Source organism: Phocoena sinus, chromosome 15 (genome assembly GCF_008692025.1).
Source record: "Phocoena sinus isolate mPhoSin1 chromosome 15, mPhoSin1.pri, whole genome shotgun sequence".
In the NCBI taxonomy this organism is placed as follows: domain Eukaryota; kingdom Metazoa; phylum Chordata; class Mammalia; order Artiodactyla; family Phocoenidae; genus Phocoena; species Phocoena sinus.
Window position 1 is genome coordinate 11649493 of NC_045777.1, and position 18217 is coordinate 11667709.

At 45.2% G+C, this 18217-nt stretch overlaps 1 protein-coding gene across 6 annotated transcripts in view; it reads right to left on the reverse strand.

Moving 5' to 3' along the window:
• Positions 1–18217, reverse strand: part of SLC9A8 (solute carrier family 9 member A8) — a 68809-nt gene that overhangs the window by 21223 nt on the left and 29369 nt on the right. For 3 of the 6 annotated variants that reach the window (XR_004345750.1, XR_004345749.1, XM_032604925.1), the window contains exons 5-9: positions 18012–18095; positions 12983–13084; positions 11849–11928; positions 6079–6222; positions 629–767 (exon numbers count right to left, since the gene is read on the reverse strand). Coding sequence is in view for 4 of the 6 variants with exons in the window: in XM_032604925.1 (XP_032460816.1) it covers positions 629–767; positions 6079–6222; positions 11849–11928; positions 12983–13084; positions 18012–18095 (549 nt within the window). In the remaining 2 variants the exon portion in view is untranslated. The remainder of the gene's footprint in view (positions 1–628; positions 768–6078; positions 6223–11848; positions 11929–12982; positions 13085–18011; positions 18096–18217) is intronic. The other 3 variants (XM_032604926.1, XM_032604928.1, XM_032604927.1) reach the window with 3 other exon arrangements.

Sequence of the window (18217 nt, forward strand, 5' to 3'; positions counted from 1 at the left end):
TCTCCCCAAGATGCATGCAGGCTTACGCTCACACAGAAAAGGTCTGGTGCCTGTTCCTGTTTTAAATGTGACAAATTTTCTACAGCAATAAAGGTGTCAGCGGCCTTAACAAGTCTCTTGGCTTCTATGGCTGGAAAAGCTTATGGGTTGTTAAGCCACAAAATCAGTGTGAATAACTTAGATGGAGCTCACTTTGAAAGTCTCTTTTCTGGTTCTTCCAGATAAATATTTTCAGTGGCGTAGAGATTTTCTCAATTGGACATTTTCAAAGGAAATTAATTTCCGATTTCCTTAATATGAAAAGTGAGACAGCAGAAAATGAAATTCATCTGAATGCAGTTATCACACTCTGGGAACTGAGAAGACCCCAAAGTCAGATCTGATATTCAACAGTGTACATGTTTTTTAAGCTTTGAAAAGTGATATCCTAAATTTCTAATGTTAAATTTTAAAATCCTTGAGTTTAAATTAAAGTGTTCTTCAAACCAGAACTAAGCATAAAAATCCTCCTTAAATACAACTTTAGACTAAAATTGGTCCCCTTAAGGAACTGGAGAAAATGACGAGAGACGGATGTAATTAGGAATAATCTTCTCAGCCACATGTGTTCATCATAGTAAAAGGATATTAATGCAGAGATTAAGCCAGTGAGAGTGCCGAGTGCTGCTGAGCCAAAGAACATTTTGAGGAAGTAGCCAAGGGCTTGTAAAAATGTTTGCCACCCACTGACATCTGACATATTTTTTCTTGTTAAACCTTCAGCTGTGCTAGGAAATAAAAGAAAAAAAAGAAAGAAGTTAAAATGTTATAGACAAAGTTATTAGAAATTAACTTAGAACTCAAAACTTATTTCTGGCTTATTCTCTCATTCATTCATCATTCAACCCGTTAATCAAACACTTATTTGTTCACCTACTTTGTTCCAGGCACTGTGTTAGTTTCTGGGGGTTCAGAGATGAGAGCAGGTGCCTGCCCTTAGGGAACTCTATAGTCTAATGAGGGAGAAAAACAAGATGGAGGGCTTGCCTGGTGGTGCAGTGGTTAAGAATCCACCTGCCAATGCAGGGGACACGGGTTTGAGCCCCAGTCCGGGAAGATCCCACATGCCACGGAGCAACTAAGCCCGTGCACCACAACTACTGAGCCTGTGCTCTAGAGCCCGTGAGTCACAACTACTGAGCCCACGTGCCGCAACTACTGAAGCCCATGCGCCTAGAGCCCGTGCTCTGCAACGAGAGAAGCCACCGCAATGAGAAGCCCGCGCACCGCAACGAAGAGTAGCCCCTGCTCGCGGCAACTAGAGAAAGCCCACGCGCAGCAACGAAGACCCAATACAGCCAAAAAGAAAATAAAAAACTAACAAGATGGAAACTAGGACCATCTCAGGAAAGAGCAGAGAGCTGTAGGAAATACACGGTGGGCATCGAACTCAGACTGGTGGGGGTCTAGGAAGGTTCTTTATGACACATGGGCTGGGTTTCAATTTAGGATAAAGAAGAGCTAACCAGGTGAAGAAATGAGGGAATGCACCCAAGGCAGAGGGGAGAGCATGTGTGGAGGTAGGGAGCCCCAAAATACTAGCAGTGTATCTAGGACCAGGAAGTTACACAGACAACTGTGGACAGAACACAGGAACTGGCTGCTGGGGGAGGGGCTGGCGGGGACAGTGGCAAGAGTAAGGCAAGAGCAGCAGGCGGGGCCAGGCCCTGTGAAAGGCTTTCGATGAACCAAGCTAAGGAGTTGGTGTTTCATCCTGAAGGTCCTGGGGAGTCACAGGAAGTGTTTTCAGTGCGGGGTGGGCGTGGGGGAGTGGGGATCCTGTGGGATAAAACCCGAAACTGAGGCTGTGGCATGAAGTCAGACTAGAATGGAGCCTCCTGAAGAAGAAGTATCAGTGGGTAAGGCCCAGAGTGGGGATTTGGGAGGAGACATCAAGAGGAAGAATTGAAAGCGCTTTCCTTTCACTGCCACAGAGCAAAGAAAAATGTCAGCAGCCATTAAATTCAACTGTTGGTTTTATCCCCAAGGGTAAAACCACTGTACTATTAAAAGAGTTATTCTCATTAAATATCCTCCTCCTGCTGAGTCCACCTTCTCTCAAATCCATCCACTTCTCTCCCTCCCTCCCCTACTATCCTCCAGCTCAGGGCTTCTGCCTCACGGATCTCTCTCTCTATACATCCTGCTCTTCCTAGGAGAACCCATTCTCTACTCAGGGGCCTGAACGATCCCTTGAAAATGCACATCTGATGGAGTTACTGGCCTGTTCAAAACCCCTCGTCAGTCTCCTGCTGCTTTCAGGGGGAAGCTTAGGCCTCTCTCTGAGCCCGATGGACTCTTCCCCACCACACCTCCCATCCCATCTCCTCCTCATTCGGGCTGGGCTCCACTGTCACTGACACCTCCCGGTAGTTCGTAGGTCGTATGTCACTCTTCCTGGGCTCCAGCTGACTCTGGCTTGTTCTCAGCACACAGGGTCAGTGACACTCCTTCAGGGACACCTGCCTTCACATAGGCCAGCCCATTTACAGGCTCTCCTGGTGTCTGACTTCTCCACAGCAGTGGAACTAGTGAATCATTCCATGAGGACCATGCCTGTGTCCACCTTGTTCACTGCCATATGTCCAGGGCCTAAGCAGAGCCCAGCACACAGAAGATACTCAACAAATTTTTGCTGAATCAGTAAACAAAACAAAGAATTGTCAATAGTAATGTTCAGCTTCATTAATTAGCGTTTCATGAACTGGTATAATTTTAAAGCAGGATAATTTGTGATAAAAGGGTGGCTCGGTCAGATAACCTCAGCCTTTTGTGGTGATTTGCAGCATAATATAACATAATAAAGGTTCTGAGAAGTCCTGCAAAAAAGAAAACCAACTTTTTTCACATAAAAGTTTTCTAAACTCACCCCAATAGCCCCATTCCCTTTCTTTGCCAGCAGATCCCATGTTAACATCCCACCTTGGGGAAAGCTGGGAACCAATAAGTTTCTAATTGGGAAAGTACTTTTGAAGGCTAAGATCACCTCTAGGTCCCAAATGGATCCGTGGGCCACGAGCATAGCATCCAGCGCCCTCATTTCATTACCACAGCTGGGACACTGGCTGGTGTCACTGCTTTCTTTTCATGCAAAGGAGACTGAGGCCTAAAGAAAGTGGCTAACTGGGTGAGGTCACACCAATGGTTAACAGCAGACCCAGGGCCGAGGCCAATGGTTTCTGAACTCAAGATAAATGAAGGTAGAATTCAGACTCTTTCTAGCCTGGAAATGTCATGCATTTTATTTTTTCAGGTCATGTTCCTCACACCTTAAAGAATAAAAGACAATGTTGCTTCAGGATCCACTTCATGAGCTTTAGCTGCAGCTGCAGAGAACTAAAGGTTTCCTCTACCACAATTATTGTAAGAATAGATTGTCATAGTAACAAATCAAAGCTAAAAATAATTTAATTAAGGTTAATGAAGAAACAGAAGATACTCAGCTTTCTGGCACTTATGAAAGTGAAAACATTAAAACAGGGGTAATTCATTCACATATTGAGTTACAAAGATAAATGTATCATCATCAGATCACTTTGAAAAACAAGATGTGATTCTTCCTTGTAACCAACGAAAGCTGACAACACCTCCCCCCTACACTGCAAAAACAAGGCAGTCCCACCACATCCCCTTTCTCCCCCATCTGCTGCTTTCACCGGAAAATGCCTACGGACTCACAGGACAACCCATCTGAGTCAGAGACTTAGGTCAGTGACTCCTACCCCAGCCTGTGTACCGGTAAGTAGTGGAGGTGAAGGCTGGAAACCATATATGCATGTGGCCCCCTGATTCAATTTTGGAAACTGTCATCATAGGTGAACTTGGCCTTCAAAAGCACTTTTCCAGGAAGAATGTATGGCTAGTTACAATGACTCCATTCCTTTCTCATTTTAAAAACAAAGTATCTCCTAACCTTTGGCCTTTCTGTGGCAAAGGAGACCTGGGAAAGCTCAGAAGATCCTACTTCTGCCAGATTTAAGAAAAAAATAAATTAGAGACAAGGCAGTTGAGTTTAGCTCCTCATGTATAAGAATAACTCATGATGTCACCTCCAATTTAGGCACAATTCCTTACCACAAATGTTCAAATGCACACCCAGGACACAAGATAAAGGTAAAAACCAGAAAACTAAGACACTTTCAAAGTAGATCTTAAGAAAAAATATCAGATTTTTTTTAAAAGCTCTTACAGCATGATATATAATTTCCTAATAAAGCTACAGAAATTTTTGCCAAGAGAAACATGAAAAAGCCAACAATAGGGAACTGGTCAAATAGATCACAGTAAATCCATAAATAGATTACAGTAAACCCATAGAAAGAATACTATGCAACTAGTTAAATGATGTTATAAATATAAATGATGTTTATCAACTCCATTCAATGGAAAAGTTACAATACAGTATATACCCATCTAAATAAATTACATGTACCTTCTACCAAATTGTTAACTGTAATTATCTCTTGGGAGTTATAATGCTTGCATTTTTTTTCTTTTCTTTCTTTCTTTGTGAGTTTTCTAAATTTTATATACAGAATATATGTATTATTTTAGAATATATACATGTTTTTGTTTTGTTTAAGGGTCTGCTGAGCACCTCTTTCAATTAAGCAACATTTGGTAAGTTCTTCCTGCAAAAGCAGGACAAAAACAGGACAAACAATAGCTAGGGGACAGGAGCAGAAGAGGAAAGGATCTCACATTAACCGATGGCAGATGCTTTTCACATAGTAGATTTAACTACTCAATCCTCAAATCCAGTTCCAGGCTGAGGCATTATCACCCTCACTTTACTGTTGAGACACCTGTGGCTCAGAGAGGTTAAGGAGCTGACCCAGGGTGTCACACAGCTGAGTGGCCATCACTGGAACTTGAACCCAGGTCAGCCTGACCCCAAGACCTGGGCTCTTTCCATGATAAAATGTTCTTTTATTCCAACATAAGAATGCTGAATATAGTCTATAGTAAGGCTTTTAAGAAAACCACAGAGTGGTTATGCTTTGCAAGGAATCCCACAACAAAGGAAACAAGTTCAAAATCAAAATGGAAAAACTATTCTTTAACAGGACACATAATGGCCCCCCCAAATTCTCTTAGCTCATCTCTGATACATTGTCCAGGGCTCTTTTCTCCAACTGCTTTGACTGTCTGTACCTTCTTGTTTTTTGGTAAAACTGTCTGGGTCTCCTGTCCATACATGAACACCACAAACCTAAGAGTGCAAGGAAACAGCCCCGCATCCGACAAATGGATTTGAGATGAACTTAGACTCATTTGCTTTTCCCAATGACTTCTTGACATTTTATGGCTCATCTTTAATTTCTCAGATCCTATCAACAAGGGCAGTATACCAATGAACAACTGAAAAAGATCTGCAATTTCCAAAGTAGCTTTCACATAATAGCATCTTAAGGCAGGATGCCCGTGAATATCACTACCGTACCTTACAGCTGCGAAAAGGAAGGTGACGTGCACCAGCTCACAAGTGGGAGAACAGGGCCTCTGTCACATGCTTTCATCTGGAACAATGCTGCCCAAATACTGATCCCTCAGCTGGCTGCTCCGTCATCATCTGGGGACTCACCCCAGACCTACTGAATCGGAAGCTCTCAGGGTGGCACCTGGGAATGCTACATTTAATAAGCACCCCCCGTGATGCTGATGAGAAGCTGGGCTTTATTTATTTATTTAGGCCACACCCCATGGCATGTGGGATTGTAGTTCCCCGACCAGGGATCGAACCCACACCCCCTGCATTGGAAGCGTGGAGTCTTAACCACTGGACCTCCAGTGAAGTCCAAGCTGGGTTTAATTTAAAAGCACTGCTAAAAGGTAGATCCTAAAAGGCAGATTCTCCTCTAATCACCCTGGGCCTCGACAAGATTCCTGGGGCACATCAAGGCTTGTCAGGCCAGAAAGATGGAGAAGCAGTGAACCAGTCACCCAGAGGATAAGCAACGGTACACGCAGCTGCACGGAAATATCTGCCCCTCTGATACAAGGCCCTTTAGTTCTGTCACGTGAAGAAAGCACACTTACTTGGTCAGGACAATGGAGACCGCATCGTTGAGAATGCTCTCTCCAAAAACCAGCATGTTGAGCACTGGGTCCACATGAAGTGCATTGAAAATAGCAATAGTAGCCACTGGATCAACAGCAGATATTAGGGAGCCAAATGCAAAACTGTCAAAGAGAAAAGCAAGGGGTAGTTCTGTAACGCTTAACCCCTGGTCCACATAGTAAAACATTAAACTCAGAGATGGTATTTAGTATAACAACAGTACACGCTGTAGCTGAAGGAACTACAGAAGATGGTGGCTTTTTCTCCACTTAAAATACCTGCTAATTGACACTGTGGGTGGAGAAGTGAAAGTCCCACTCTACAAGCTGTTGTTACGAATGGCCTGGTTTTCCACTGAGAATACCAAGATTTTATTTTGACCAATGACAGAGGGAAGACTTTTGCTTAAATACATGACAGCCATCCCAGCCTTCTTGGTCAGAGCAGCTGGAACCATGGTGGCCCAGAGGGCCTCCCCTAAACGGCCCATGTGCTCCTGGGTCTGACCTCTGCTTTGCCCCTTGCCACCAGGCCACCGGAGTGCCATCTGTGACCGACGCCAGCCTCCACTCAGATCTGCAACATCTAGGAAAGTGCCAAAAGCCAGCAGCTACTGCAGCCTGCTTCAGGAGCTGCGCAGCCTGGGAGGCAGACAGCGACACCAGTGCTGCCTACCACCAGGCCAGCAGCTCTCACCCCAGTACCCATGAGGGTCTAACTACCTCCAACAAATGGGCATTAACCGCCTAATATGTTTCAAGCACTAAGGCTTTTTTTAAAAAAACACTTATTTATTTGTTTATTTATTTGGCTGCATCGGGTCTTAGTTGTGGCATGCAGGCTCTTTTGTTGCAGCGCGCGGGCTCCAGAGCGTGCGGGCTCAGTAGTTGCGGTGAGGGCTTAGTTGCCCCATGGTGTGTGGGATCTTCGTTCCCTGACCAGGGATTGAACCTGTGTCCCCTGCACTGGAAGGTAGATTCTTAACCACTGGACCACCAGGGAAGTCCCAAGGCTTATAACAATAGCAAATATTTATGTGGCACTTACCACGTGCCAGGCAATGTTCTGAGCACTTTACATATAGTAACTCAATAATCCACAAAGCAACCGTATGAAATGGTACTAGTATTGCTCTGATTACACAGGAGAAAACTGAGGGACAATGAGGTGAAGGAACTTGCCCAAGGTCAGACAGCTAGGAGGTGGCAAAGCCCGGATCCAAACACAGGCCATCTGGCTCAGAGTGGGTGCTCTTAGCCACTACGCTAGATACAGCAATACCCGGAGGCCAAGGTCAACTTAGAAAAGGCGAGTGTTACACAGGAAGTCAGGGTGATGAGAGAAAGAGTAATATGGCGGGGTGGTGTGGAGGCATGGGGGTGGGGCCCACTTAGATCGGGGGGTCAGGAAAGGCCTCTCTGAAGAAATGATGCTTATTTAAATGAGGGTCTACCTGACAAGAAGCAGATGGACAGGTCAAGACCTGGGGGCAGTGACCAGAGCAAGCTACCTCTGAGGTGGAGCAAGCTTGGTTGCCTGAGAAACAAAACAGTGAGCCTGGCAGCAGCGCAGTGAGGGCAAGTGGCTGGAAATGTTGGAGTCTGGGAGGGAGGCAGGGCTGGGTCACCCCGCGGGGCCTTGGGGGCCGCCTGAGGAGTCAGGACGATTATTCTCACAGCCCATTTGTCTTCTTCCCCTTAGAGTCCTTGCAAGCCCTTGTCGCTTCCCTCAAAAGGCCTCGCCTGGCACTGCTTTCCTTCCAGCTCAGCAGAATGGTGAGGTCTGCCCCCTTCCGCAACACAAGGAGCCACGAGGGGACAGCCTCGGGTAGAGACGTGAGCCAGAGCCCATCCACCTGTTTCCTGCCCGCACCAAGCTTGCGGTCTGGGAGGGATGAGGAACTACCTGGCCTGGGAACTGGAGCGTGCTCTGTCCACCGTATGTCACCAGCACGATCATCTGGCTCCGGGCTCAGGGAGAGGAGTGCTGGTGGGAAGGGACGTGTGGCTGCCCTGCCCCACACAGTTCTCTTCATAAACCGATAATCTGGCGTACCGGTTTCCGTGGTGGCGCCCCGAGTTCGGTTAATGTGAATTCATGCAGGAGGGCCTGCTCACTTCAAAGATGCCCTCAGCTCCGACTTCAGTTCCCAGACTTGCCCTGTCCTCACAGAGCTTGTGGCGTGCATTATGAGCTGTGACTTCACCTGCCTCTCACCTCACTGTGAGCGCCCAGAGATATTTGGGGAAGGCAGGCAGGAGGGAGGGATCCGGGAGGGAAGAAAAGGTAACTCCACCGAACAGCTGCCAACCCGGGAGGCCATGATTTGTTGGCAGCTGGCCTTGAGGCCCTTGCTCTGCAACCCACAGAGATTCTTCTCTCCCCTCTCCTTCTTTTATTCCCACTCTCATCACCCACAGCGACATAACAGAGGCCTCGAAGGAAGAAGAACGTCTAAAAAGTACATCTTGGGGACTTCCCTGGTGGTCCATTGATTAGGACTCTGCTCTTTCACTGCCAAGGCCTTGGTTCGATCCCTGGTCAGGGAACTGAGATCCTGCAAGCTGTGCGGCGAGGCCTAAATAAGTTAAAAAAAAAAAAAAAAAAAAAAGTGCATCCCAAAGCGGGGTGGGAGCCTGGGAGTGTGCCGCAGGTTGTGTGCTGGGCAACGACTCCGTGCGGCTCGCGGGCCCCTCCCTCCATCCCTCAGCAAGCGCACAGTGGACAGCACCCACAGCCCCACTGGGCTCCAATTTCCCTTTGTGGAGCCAGGCCTCCTCCACTCTCCATCCCTGTATTGCGTGGGGCTCTAGGAGTAAGCAGGGGACCCAAGCCTGGTCAGAGGTCCATCGCCAGGCATTTTACCAGGTCATCAGATATTAGGTTGGCCCTTTTGGTGGGGACGGCGAGGGTGATCACGAGGCGAAAGCCATTGGTGCTGCCACGTGGGGTGAGCGCACCTGAGGATGACGTCGACCAGGGAACAGCTAAGACAGAGAGAGGAGAGGTTCCTGACATCACAGACCCCCAGAGGCTGTCATGCAGGAAGCCATCACTCCGGGGACACTTCTGTTCTACGAGTCAACAAACTTCTTTTTTGCTAAAACGAGTTCGTGTTGGGTTTCAGTTGCACTGAAAGAGGCCTGACTGATGTTCTTTGTCATAGTTCCTGTGGCATCCTGAACTGAAAACCAAATAGCAGGAACTAGAAGACGGATTGATGAGTGGACAGAGGGATGGAGAGATGGAAAGATCTGTGGTTAAAGCAAATCCAGTGAAAACAGTGACTGTAGAATCTAGGCGTCATGTGCGTGTCCACTGCACAGTGCTTCACCTTTTCTGTGTGTTTGAAATTTCCATAATAAAATGTTGGGGGAGAAGTGCTTTGCATAAATTATGGAACACATTTAGCTTTGGCTGAGACTCTAAATTGGGCCACAGTGTTTCTGACAGTGAACATGGAAAGTCGGAAATACGAACTGCCTGAATCATGGAGAGGTCTGAATATAAGCAGGCATTGAATCTTGCCCGCAGCTGTTCCACGTCACAGCTTATGACCCAGGCTTTTAAAAGGCCAGAAGCCAGAAGTTCAACTGAACAATGTGTTTTCTTTATTCCATCATCTCGAAAGACAGCAACGCCAACTAAACAAAAAGAAAATGGACTGGGGGACTTCCCTGGTGGCACAGTGGTTAAGAATCTGCCTGCCAATGCAGGCGACACAGGATTGAGCCCTGATCTGGGAAGATCCCACACGCCGTGGAGCAACTAAGCCCCTGCACCACAACTACTGAGCCTGCGCCCTAGAGCCCATGAGCCACAACTACTGAGCCTGCGTGCCACAACTACTGAAGCCCGCACACCTGGAGCCCGTGCTCTGCAACAAGAGAAGCCACCGCAATGAGAAGCCCCACTCGCCGCAACTAGAGAAAGCCTGTGCGCAGCAACGAAGACCCAACGCAGCCAAAGATAAATTAAAAAAAAAAAAAGAAAATGGACTGGGATGGTGAAATAATTTAGGGTGTATCTATGAGTGAATTAGCTCTCCAGAGGAAACACCAGTGAAGTAAAACCTTCTGTGCAAAAAAGTTATTTTTATGTTTCCTACCGTGCAGAGGTCCATGGGCCTCATGTTTGACCTGCATGGTGTTCTGAAAAATGGATCAAGTTGGCAACATTTAAAACAGGAAAATTCCCTATTAAAATCCAGAAACTTGGCCTCTTTTGGAAAAAAAACAATTAAGTATCTGGCAATTCTGGGCCCATGTTCCCACGTGGTAATTAGCAGGTGGAGCTAAGAGGTGGCTGTCCCCTTCAGACGATGGGCTCTCCGGCTCATCACTGTCACCACCTCCAGACACACACCTGGCCAGCTCCCCTCTGTGAAGGGTTCTGCCAGGCCCTGCAGCTGTGTGGGTTTGCGACTGCTGGCTAATTTCCCCCAGAGCAGCCCCCATCTGTGGGACAGTCACTTTCTAACAGGAAAGGAAGTGTGTGCCCACACAGAGAGAAACTCCACCTGGTTCTTACTCTGCCTAAGGGCCAATTCTTTTATTCCTCTCTTCCTGAACATCCCAACCTCCGGTTCAATTCAACTTCACAAGGATTTATCAAGTGTTTTTTGTATCTCTAAGCAGTTGCCTCCAAACAGGTTGAAGGACTGAATGTTGTGACATCTTCCTTTACATCCACTGGGTTTTGAACACTTCTTTTCAGTTGCAAAATACCTACAAAATGCAGGGCAACAGTTCTGCTCGGCTTCACGCTCCCGCTCCCTATGGAACAGGGATGTGACTTTCGCTACTTGTTTGTATAGCAAGACTATCTTAACAACAAAGGCTTTGAAATTTATGTCCCTGGAGAGAAAATGAGGTTGGGCTTGATGCTATCAAAGGCACATTTCTCACGAAAAGGGCTCCAAGATTCTAATCTCCAAGTTGCTGCTGAAGGCTGTAAGCTCTGGCTGGCCCAGTGAAAGGGACCCCGGGGCTGAGCACTGGGTCCCACTTCCGAGCTCCCCAGCCAAGCACAAGACAGAATCCAGTGCTCCCGGGAGAGAAACACAGAGCAAGGCTGCATATTCACTGCACTTCTCAGAGACAGGAAACCAGGTCACGCTGTGTGTGTGCACTTTTTTAGCACTAGATCTGGTAACTTCGGCTTCCTAGGTTGCTTCTTGCTAAGCCAATTATGGAAATTTCTGGATTGGGCTCCTAGACAGCAGCTCTGAGTGCCCAATGGAGTAGCTGCAGCCTGAGAAGGGCGCCCACAACAGAGCACCTCCTTCCCCCTCCCCATCCCCACGGCCTTGAGGAGAATCCCAGAGTAAAGATTCACACCTCACCCCCGACTCCATCCCCAATCTCTCAAGAAGACAACTTTTCATTATGGCCGTCGCAAAGCCTTAGAAATGAGCTGAAGATGAATCTTAATAATAAAAGGACAATGGTGCAGCGTGTGGCGTGTGTGAGGTGGCAGTCAACCTAACTAACCAAGAGTTATTCCCTTCAAAGCTGAAACTAAATCATTTCCATCAGCAACCCTCTGACTGGAGATCTTCAACATTCCTCAATATAGTTTTGATTCATTTCAGAGACACAAATTAATTCAGAATAGATTCTACAGCAGAAATAGTCAGCAAAACGAAAAGACAGAATAGAGAAGTACCACAGCCAGGAATCAATGTGGAGAAAACTTGGCCCCAGTCTGAAAAGTAGCCACATGGGTGTTACAGTATGAAAGGTTTACCTGTCTGTCATGTTGAGTTTAGAGATTACATCAGCCTGTAAAATAAAAAACACAAACACACAGACACACAAAAAAACCCCCTGGAGAACAGCCAAGAAGATTAAAATGTCCATTAGTGCTTTATTACAAACTAATGAGGACATTAATCTTCAGTCCCCAAATCACTTGAAAAATACAGAAAACTCCTAAGTCTTAGTTCAGGCATGCATTCAATCATCATACACAGGAGGTATGAAAATGAACACTAATATGTGCAGCCAAATTAACTAGTTTTCTTCTCTAAAGCTTATTCCCATTTGATGCTGGAAGCTGAGCAATGAAGAAGGTTGCATGACAGACAGATTTATTCTGGTGCCATCGAGGCAGCAGTAAAGGTGAAAATCAGATGGAATGGGCTTTTACCGATAGCCATCAAAAGCAGCAGACACATGTAAGAGAAATCTGCCAGTTACCCCAAGGCCTGAATCCCAAACTGCGTTTGCAGAACTAGGACGGAGAAACTTTCTGCAACTGAAAATACTGGAAGAGAACTGTGACATGCACAGACGTGCATAATGCAAAGCTACAGATACTACCTTCCTAGGTAGGTCTGGTTTAAATTAATTCAAATTAATTTGAATTCAAAGTACAAAACACTCAGTTGATGACACCGGGAATTGGTTTAGCAATGGTGGAAAATCCAGGGAAAATAATTCTACAGGACGGCTTAGAATTGAGTGAAGACATACAGAATCATCTTTGATTTTTAAAATGCAAATTTTTATTAAAGAAACAGTGTTTAACCTTGATTCAGTCTGACAACAGAATTGACAATGTTATAATTTGAAGATCTTGATGGTATATATTCTGCTTTATTTTTAGGTATTCCAACTTAAGACAATATTGGTTTGCAAATAATATCAAATACTTTTGGGGATTATGGAAAAGATTCACTCAATTCCAGACACCAAAGCTTCTCGAGGACACTGAGAGACAACTTCAGCATGCCTTTACTGTGCCTTGTTTGAGTCCGGATTTCTTTGCAGGAGAGCATTTACCTTGACTGTAAAACCCCCATGAGATGTCACTACCCCACTTCCCTGCAAGCTCTAAGAATGTAAGGTTTTCAAAGTTTTTCAAAGATGTTTTCCTTACCTGACCCAGAAAGTAAATTCCTCCACCTACTACAAAAGCGGAAATTGCCGTACCAAAAACAGCAAATAGGGTGATGGAACCAATATTTTGAAAGAAGTTACCCTGTTTGAGAGAACAGAAATGAGAGGAATGATTAGAAAGGCTGGTCTGCTCAGTGAAGTCATGGACCCCACAGCTGGCCCTCCTCACATGCTTGATTCTCTGTAAAGGGCACCATCACCCACCTTGGTTGGCAAGCTCTAGAAACCTGGGCATCTTCCCTCACCCCCACATGCAATGCAGAGCCAAGTCCTGTGGCTTTTGCGTTCCCCACGTCACTCACATCTCCCTGCTTCTCTCCATCACCATCCCCACCGCCCTTGCCCAACTGCCATCATCTCTCCCCTGGATCACTGCAATAGCTTCTAACAAGTCTCAACCAGCCCTGGCCCTTGCCCTCTTGCTCTCCAAGTGCTTCCAGAATGATCTCTGCAAAAGATAAGTCTGACTGTGCTGCCTACATTCTGACCCCCACTTCCACTCAAAACGCAGTTAAAACCCAACCAAAGCCTGGATGGTTTGACCCCTCAAAGGCCTCTAACCTCCCCTTTGTTCTCTGGGTTCCAGTCATACTAGTAGCTTTTTGTTTTTCAAACACATCATGCTCCCTGGGCTTGGACCACTCTTCCTTCCCCTTCGCTTAGTGAACTTTAATCGTCCCAAGATCTCAGGACATTTTGACTCTTCCTGAGGGAAGCCTTCTCTGATCCCTTACCCAAGTCAGATCCCAGTCTATGCTCTCAATGCACAGTGACTCTCTCCTGGTAGCACCTGACATAGCTGAAACGTTACATTTATTTATGGAATTATTTGGTATCTGTCTTTCCCACTAGGTTGCAGGCTCAATGGGGGCAATGACCACATCTGCTTTTGTACAACAGTCACTGGCATACAGCCTGTCAGATGCAAGATGCCCCATGAATAGGTACTAAAGGAATTAACTGTGTTTCATGTCTGATTAAAGTCCAAAGTTTATATAATTATAATTTTTCAATTAATTAAGAAAAGGTACATTGCTACAAAGAATGTCAAGATAATAGATTATACTATCAGAAGCTCCTTTTTGTAGTCCACATCTTTTAAGCAATTTTATTTCACTCTATTAGTATCATCAAATAGAATAGATAAAATATATTCCCATCTATACAGCATTTAAGAGAAAATATTGGAGTCCAAGCAGTATGGTAACATCTTTCAAATTTCCATAAAATTAAAAAAATTAAGCTATTTATTAGAATCCTGTGGACTCTGTTTAGGAATAAGGCCAGGGTAACTTGATGGTCCGTGATTGTGGGTCTGGACAAGGAAAACCATTTTTTCGCTCAGAAATTGTCAAGCCATGGACAACAGGAACTGATACTTTTTTTTTTTGGCCACGTCATGCAGCTTGTGGGATCTTAGTTCCCTGACCAGGGATTGAAACCCGGGCCCTCGGCAGTGAAAGTGCTGAGTCCTAACCACTGGACCATGAGGGAATTCCCAGGAACTGATACTTTAAAGCTCACTTCAGAAGACTGTCCTCAGCTCAGCACTGACAACCCACTAAGCCTATCTCCTTCAGGAAGTTTCTTTGCTTCATTTTTTGCAATTTTGATTTGGCTGACCATAATCAGACATTCAATTACTTTGTTTGGCATATCAATCTTTAGCACACAAAGACCTTTAAAATAGCTCAAGGCAAACACAATGATTTGGTTTTTTCCTAAACAAAAGGCTTTCATCTACGAGTTTTTCTTTGCAGAGAGCTGCTTAATTTTGTGATTTAAAAATAGATTACACTAAGCCTTGGTCTGTTTATAGGGATCTAATTCTGATATAACTTATGTCGTTGGCTAATATTAATCTGGATGTTGGAAAGTTACCCAAATTCAAGTTGCCCCACTATAAGAACTTCCCTTTGCTACATAAAGCAAATTTATTTGCTTCTCTCAGACATAATTTTAAAAATGTTCTATTCTTGGGCTTCCCTGGTGGTGCAGCGGTTAAGAATCCGCCTGCCAATACAGGAAACATGGGTTCGAGCCCTGGTCCAGGAAGATCCCACATGCCGCAGAGCAACTAAGCCTGTGCACCACAATTACTGAGCCTGCACTCTAGAGCCCGTGAGCCACAGCTACTGAGGCCCACGTGCCTAGAGCCCGTGCTCCGCAACAAGAGAAGCCACCGCAATGAGGAGCCCGCGCACTTCAAAGAAGAGTAGCCCCCGCTCGCCCCAACTAGAGAAAGCCCGCGCGCAGCTACGAAGACCCAACGCAGCCAAAAGTAAATAAATAAATAAATTTATTTTTTTAAAAGTTCTATTCTTATATTAATAATTTAAAGAACCAAATAGCTGCCTACCTAATACATACCAACTGATAATAATTGTACTGAAATTTTTATTCCAAGTCCAAATTTACATCAGCAAATATAGCAATATTAAAATAAAGTCAACTTCCTATCTTCTTTGGGGGTGGGTAGGCAGTGGACAGAAGTCTCTGAATTCCCATTCCAACTCACACTAGTCCCTTTCACATAAATTGTCACAGTTTCTGCTGTAAAGCCATCTTCAAAAATTTCTTCTCTTAAGAAACTACTATTTTCCTCAAATTTTAAATAACTATTTCCCCTCCCTCCAAAAAATTAGAAAATAAAAACTTTACATGTGCTAATATAATAACCAGTCTTATGTTTTTAAGTCAAAATCGAATCATTTTTCGGGAGTTCCCTGGCAGTCCAGTGGTTAGGATGCTTGCTCTCACTGCCGAGGGCCCAGGTTCAATCCCTCGTCGAGGAACTAAGATCCCACACGCAGAGTGGCAGCCAAAGGGAAAAAAAAAAAATCAACCCATTTTCTTCAGCACTGTTTTGAAATATTTTCATAATCTGCTCAGTTCTTTCAAGATTTGTTCACAAAATTAAAGAGTGAGAGATACTGACCTTCAATCCTTCTTGCTTGTTTTCTTTTTAACAATTATCTGATGTCAGTAATGGTTTATAAGATATGGGATTTTTTTTTTTTTTTTGCCGTACGCGGGCCTCTCACCGCTGTGGCCTCTCCCGTTGTGGAGCACAGGCTCTGGATGCGCAGGCCCAGCGGCCATGGCTCACGGGCCCAGCCGCTCCGCGGCATGTGGGATCCTCCCGGACCGGGGCACGAACCCGTGTCCCCTGCATCGGCAGGCGGACTCTCAACCACTGCGCCACTAGGGAAGCCCAGGATATGGGATTTTTTTTATATTAAACTTCCTTTTCACTTTTTATTTTGATTAATGCACAATAAAATAATAACTTAAAAAAAATCTGGCCTGAACATCTTAGAATAATTTTGCTTTAATATCCAGGAGGAAAATTAAAAATTTAATTTGTATGTTTTCACCAAAACTCTCATAACAAATTTAACTCAAGTTTATTACATTATTATTAATAATAACACTAGTCATGTTATAATAGATAATAACAAGAAGCACTACCAATTATTTAATGTGGTGAGTGGTGCTTTGCATACATTCTTTCATCTAATGTAAATCTCAAAGCAACCTAGGAGGTAGGGTTTTGGGGATCTTTTTGTCCTCTGTTTTTAATTTCTACTCTACTCAAGAGGAACCTATAGGGGGCAGCGCATGATTAGGCCTAGGTCTCTCTGGCTCTAAAGTCCAGGCTCTTTCCTCTCTCCAAAGATATGCCGATCCTTAGTCTTTCCAACCTTCACAGTTTTTTAAAATCATATTTACAAAATAACTGTTGTATTACTAGTATTTTAAGCTGAATCACCTTTTTATTTTAAAACTTAAATACACTTATATTTAAAAAGAACTCATATGGACTTCCCTAGTGACGCAGTGGTTTAGAATCCGCTTGCCAATGCAGGGGACACGGGTTCGAGCCCTGGTCCGGGAAGATCCCACATGCCACGGAACAACTAAGCCTGTGCGCTACAACTACTGAGCCTGCGCTCTAGAGCCCGTGAGCCACAACTACTGAGCCCGCATGCCACAACTACTGAAGCTCACACACCTAGAGCCCACGCTCTGCAACAAGAGAAGCCACCACAATGAGAAGCCGGAGCACCGCAACGAAGAGTAGCCCCACTCGCTGCAACTAGAGAAGGCCCGCAGGCAGCAATGAAGACCCAATGCAGCCATAAATAAATAAATATATATATATATAAAAAAACAAGTTTGCTATACAAATTAAAAAAAAAAAAAAGGAACTCATAGACAAGGAAAAGACTCAGGTACACACACAAACTGACTTAAAAGTGAGAAGCTCCTGCCCAGGCAGAAAGAGCCCCACTGGAAGCTGGAAGACAGAGACCAGAAATGCCAGAGCAAAGCAGAGAACTGAGCAGGGGCCAGTGATGCTGCTCTCCAGGGTCAGGGAGCCAAGAATGAGTGGAGCAACTGTGGGAGTAGGTGGCTGGGCCAGAAGGAGGTGGAAGACTAGGGGGAAGGATGGGGTTCCAGTCTGGTGAGGAAAAGCAGGGCCAGGGAGAGGGTGGGAAGGAATGGAGACTGGGGCTTAAAGGGCATAATGGCTGGGAGCTGAGGCCCAAGGCAGTGCCCTGAGAGGGGAGACACTGAAGAATGGATGGGCCCAAGGCAGGAGAAAGGCCCGATATGGTGACGTGAGAGAACCAGTAGGCCTGGGGCACCTGTCCCTGTCATCCCAGGACGCAGTCTGTCCTCTTAACATGGGTCAGTCTGTGTCCAAGAGGAGTCAATGTAACACCTGTGTACCATCAAAATCACTTTGGCTATTTCTTTCTAGGCAAAGTACCCCTCTATGGAAAACACTAGTAAGCCACACTGCCTAAAACCATGAAAGCAGCCCACTGACCATGTTTGCTCCCTCTACAAGTCAGGCATGACAGTCTAGCTTCTACCACACACGCCAGGGTGTTCACACAGAGCCACCACTGCTAAATTAACACCTGAGCTTTTAAGGAACTTGCCTTACAAACACACGGAGCCACCCGGACCAAAAGCACTAATGTGTGCCTGAGTCTTACCTTGTGTAATGAATATCCTGACTCAAATATAATAGGTGGAAGCAAAAGGAGGAAAAACATATTTGGACGAAACATTTCTTCCTCCTGTAAATATAAAATGGATATTTTCAGAGGCATGAAATCTGTGTAATTAAGAAATAAATCCGTCAATGAAAAGCCAAAGTAACTGTTCTCTTAGAACCTGGCCCAGCGGAAAAATACAATGC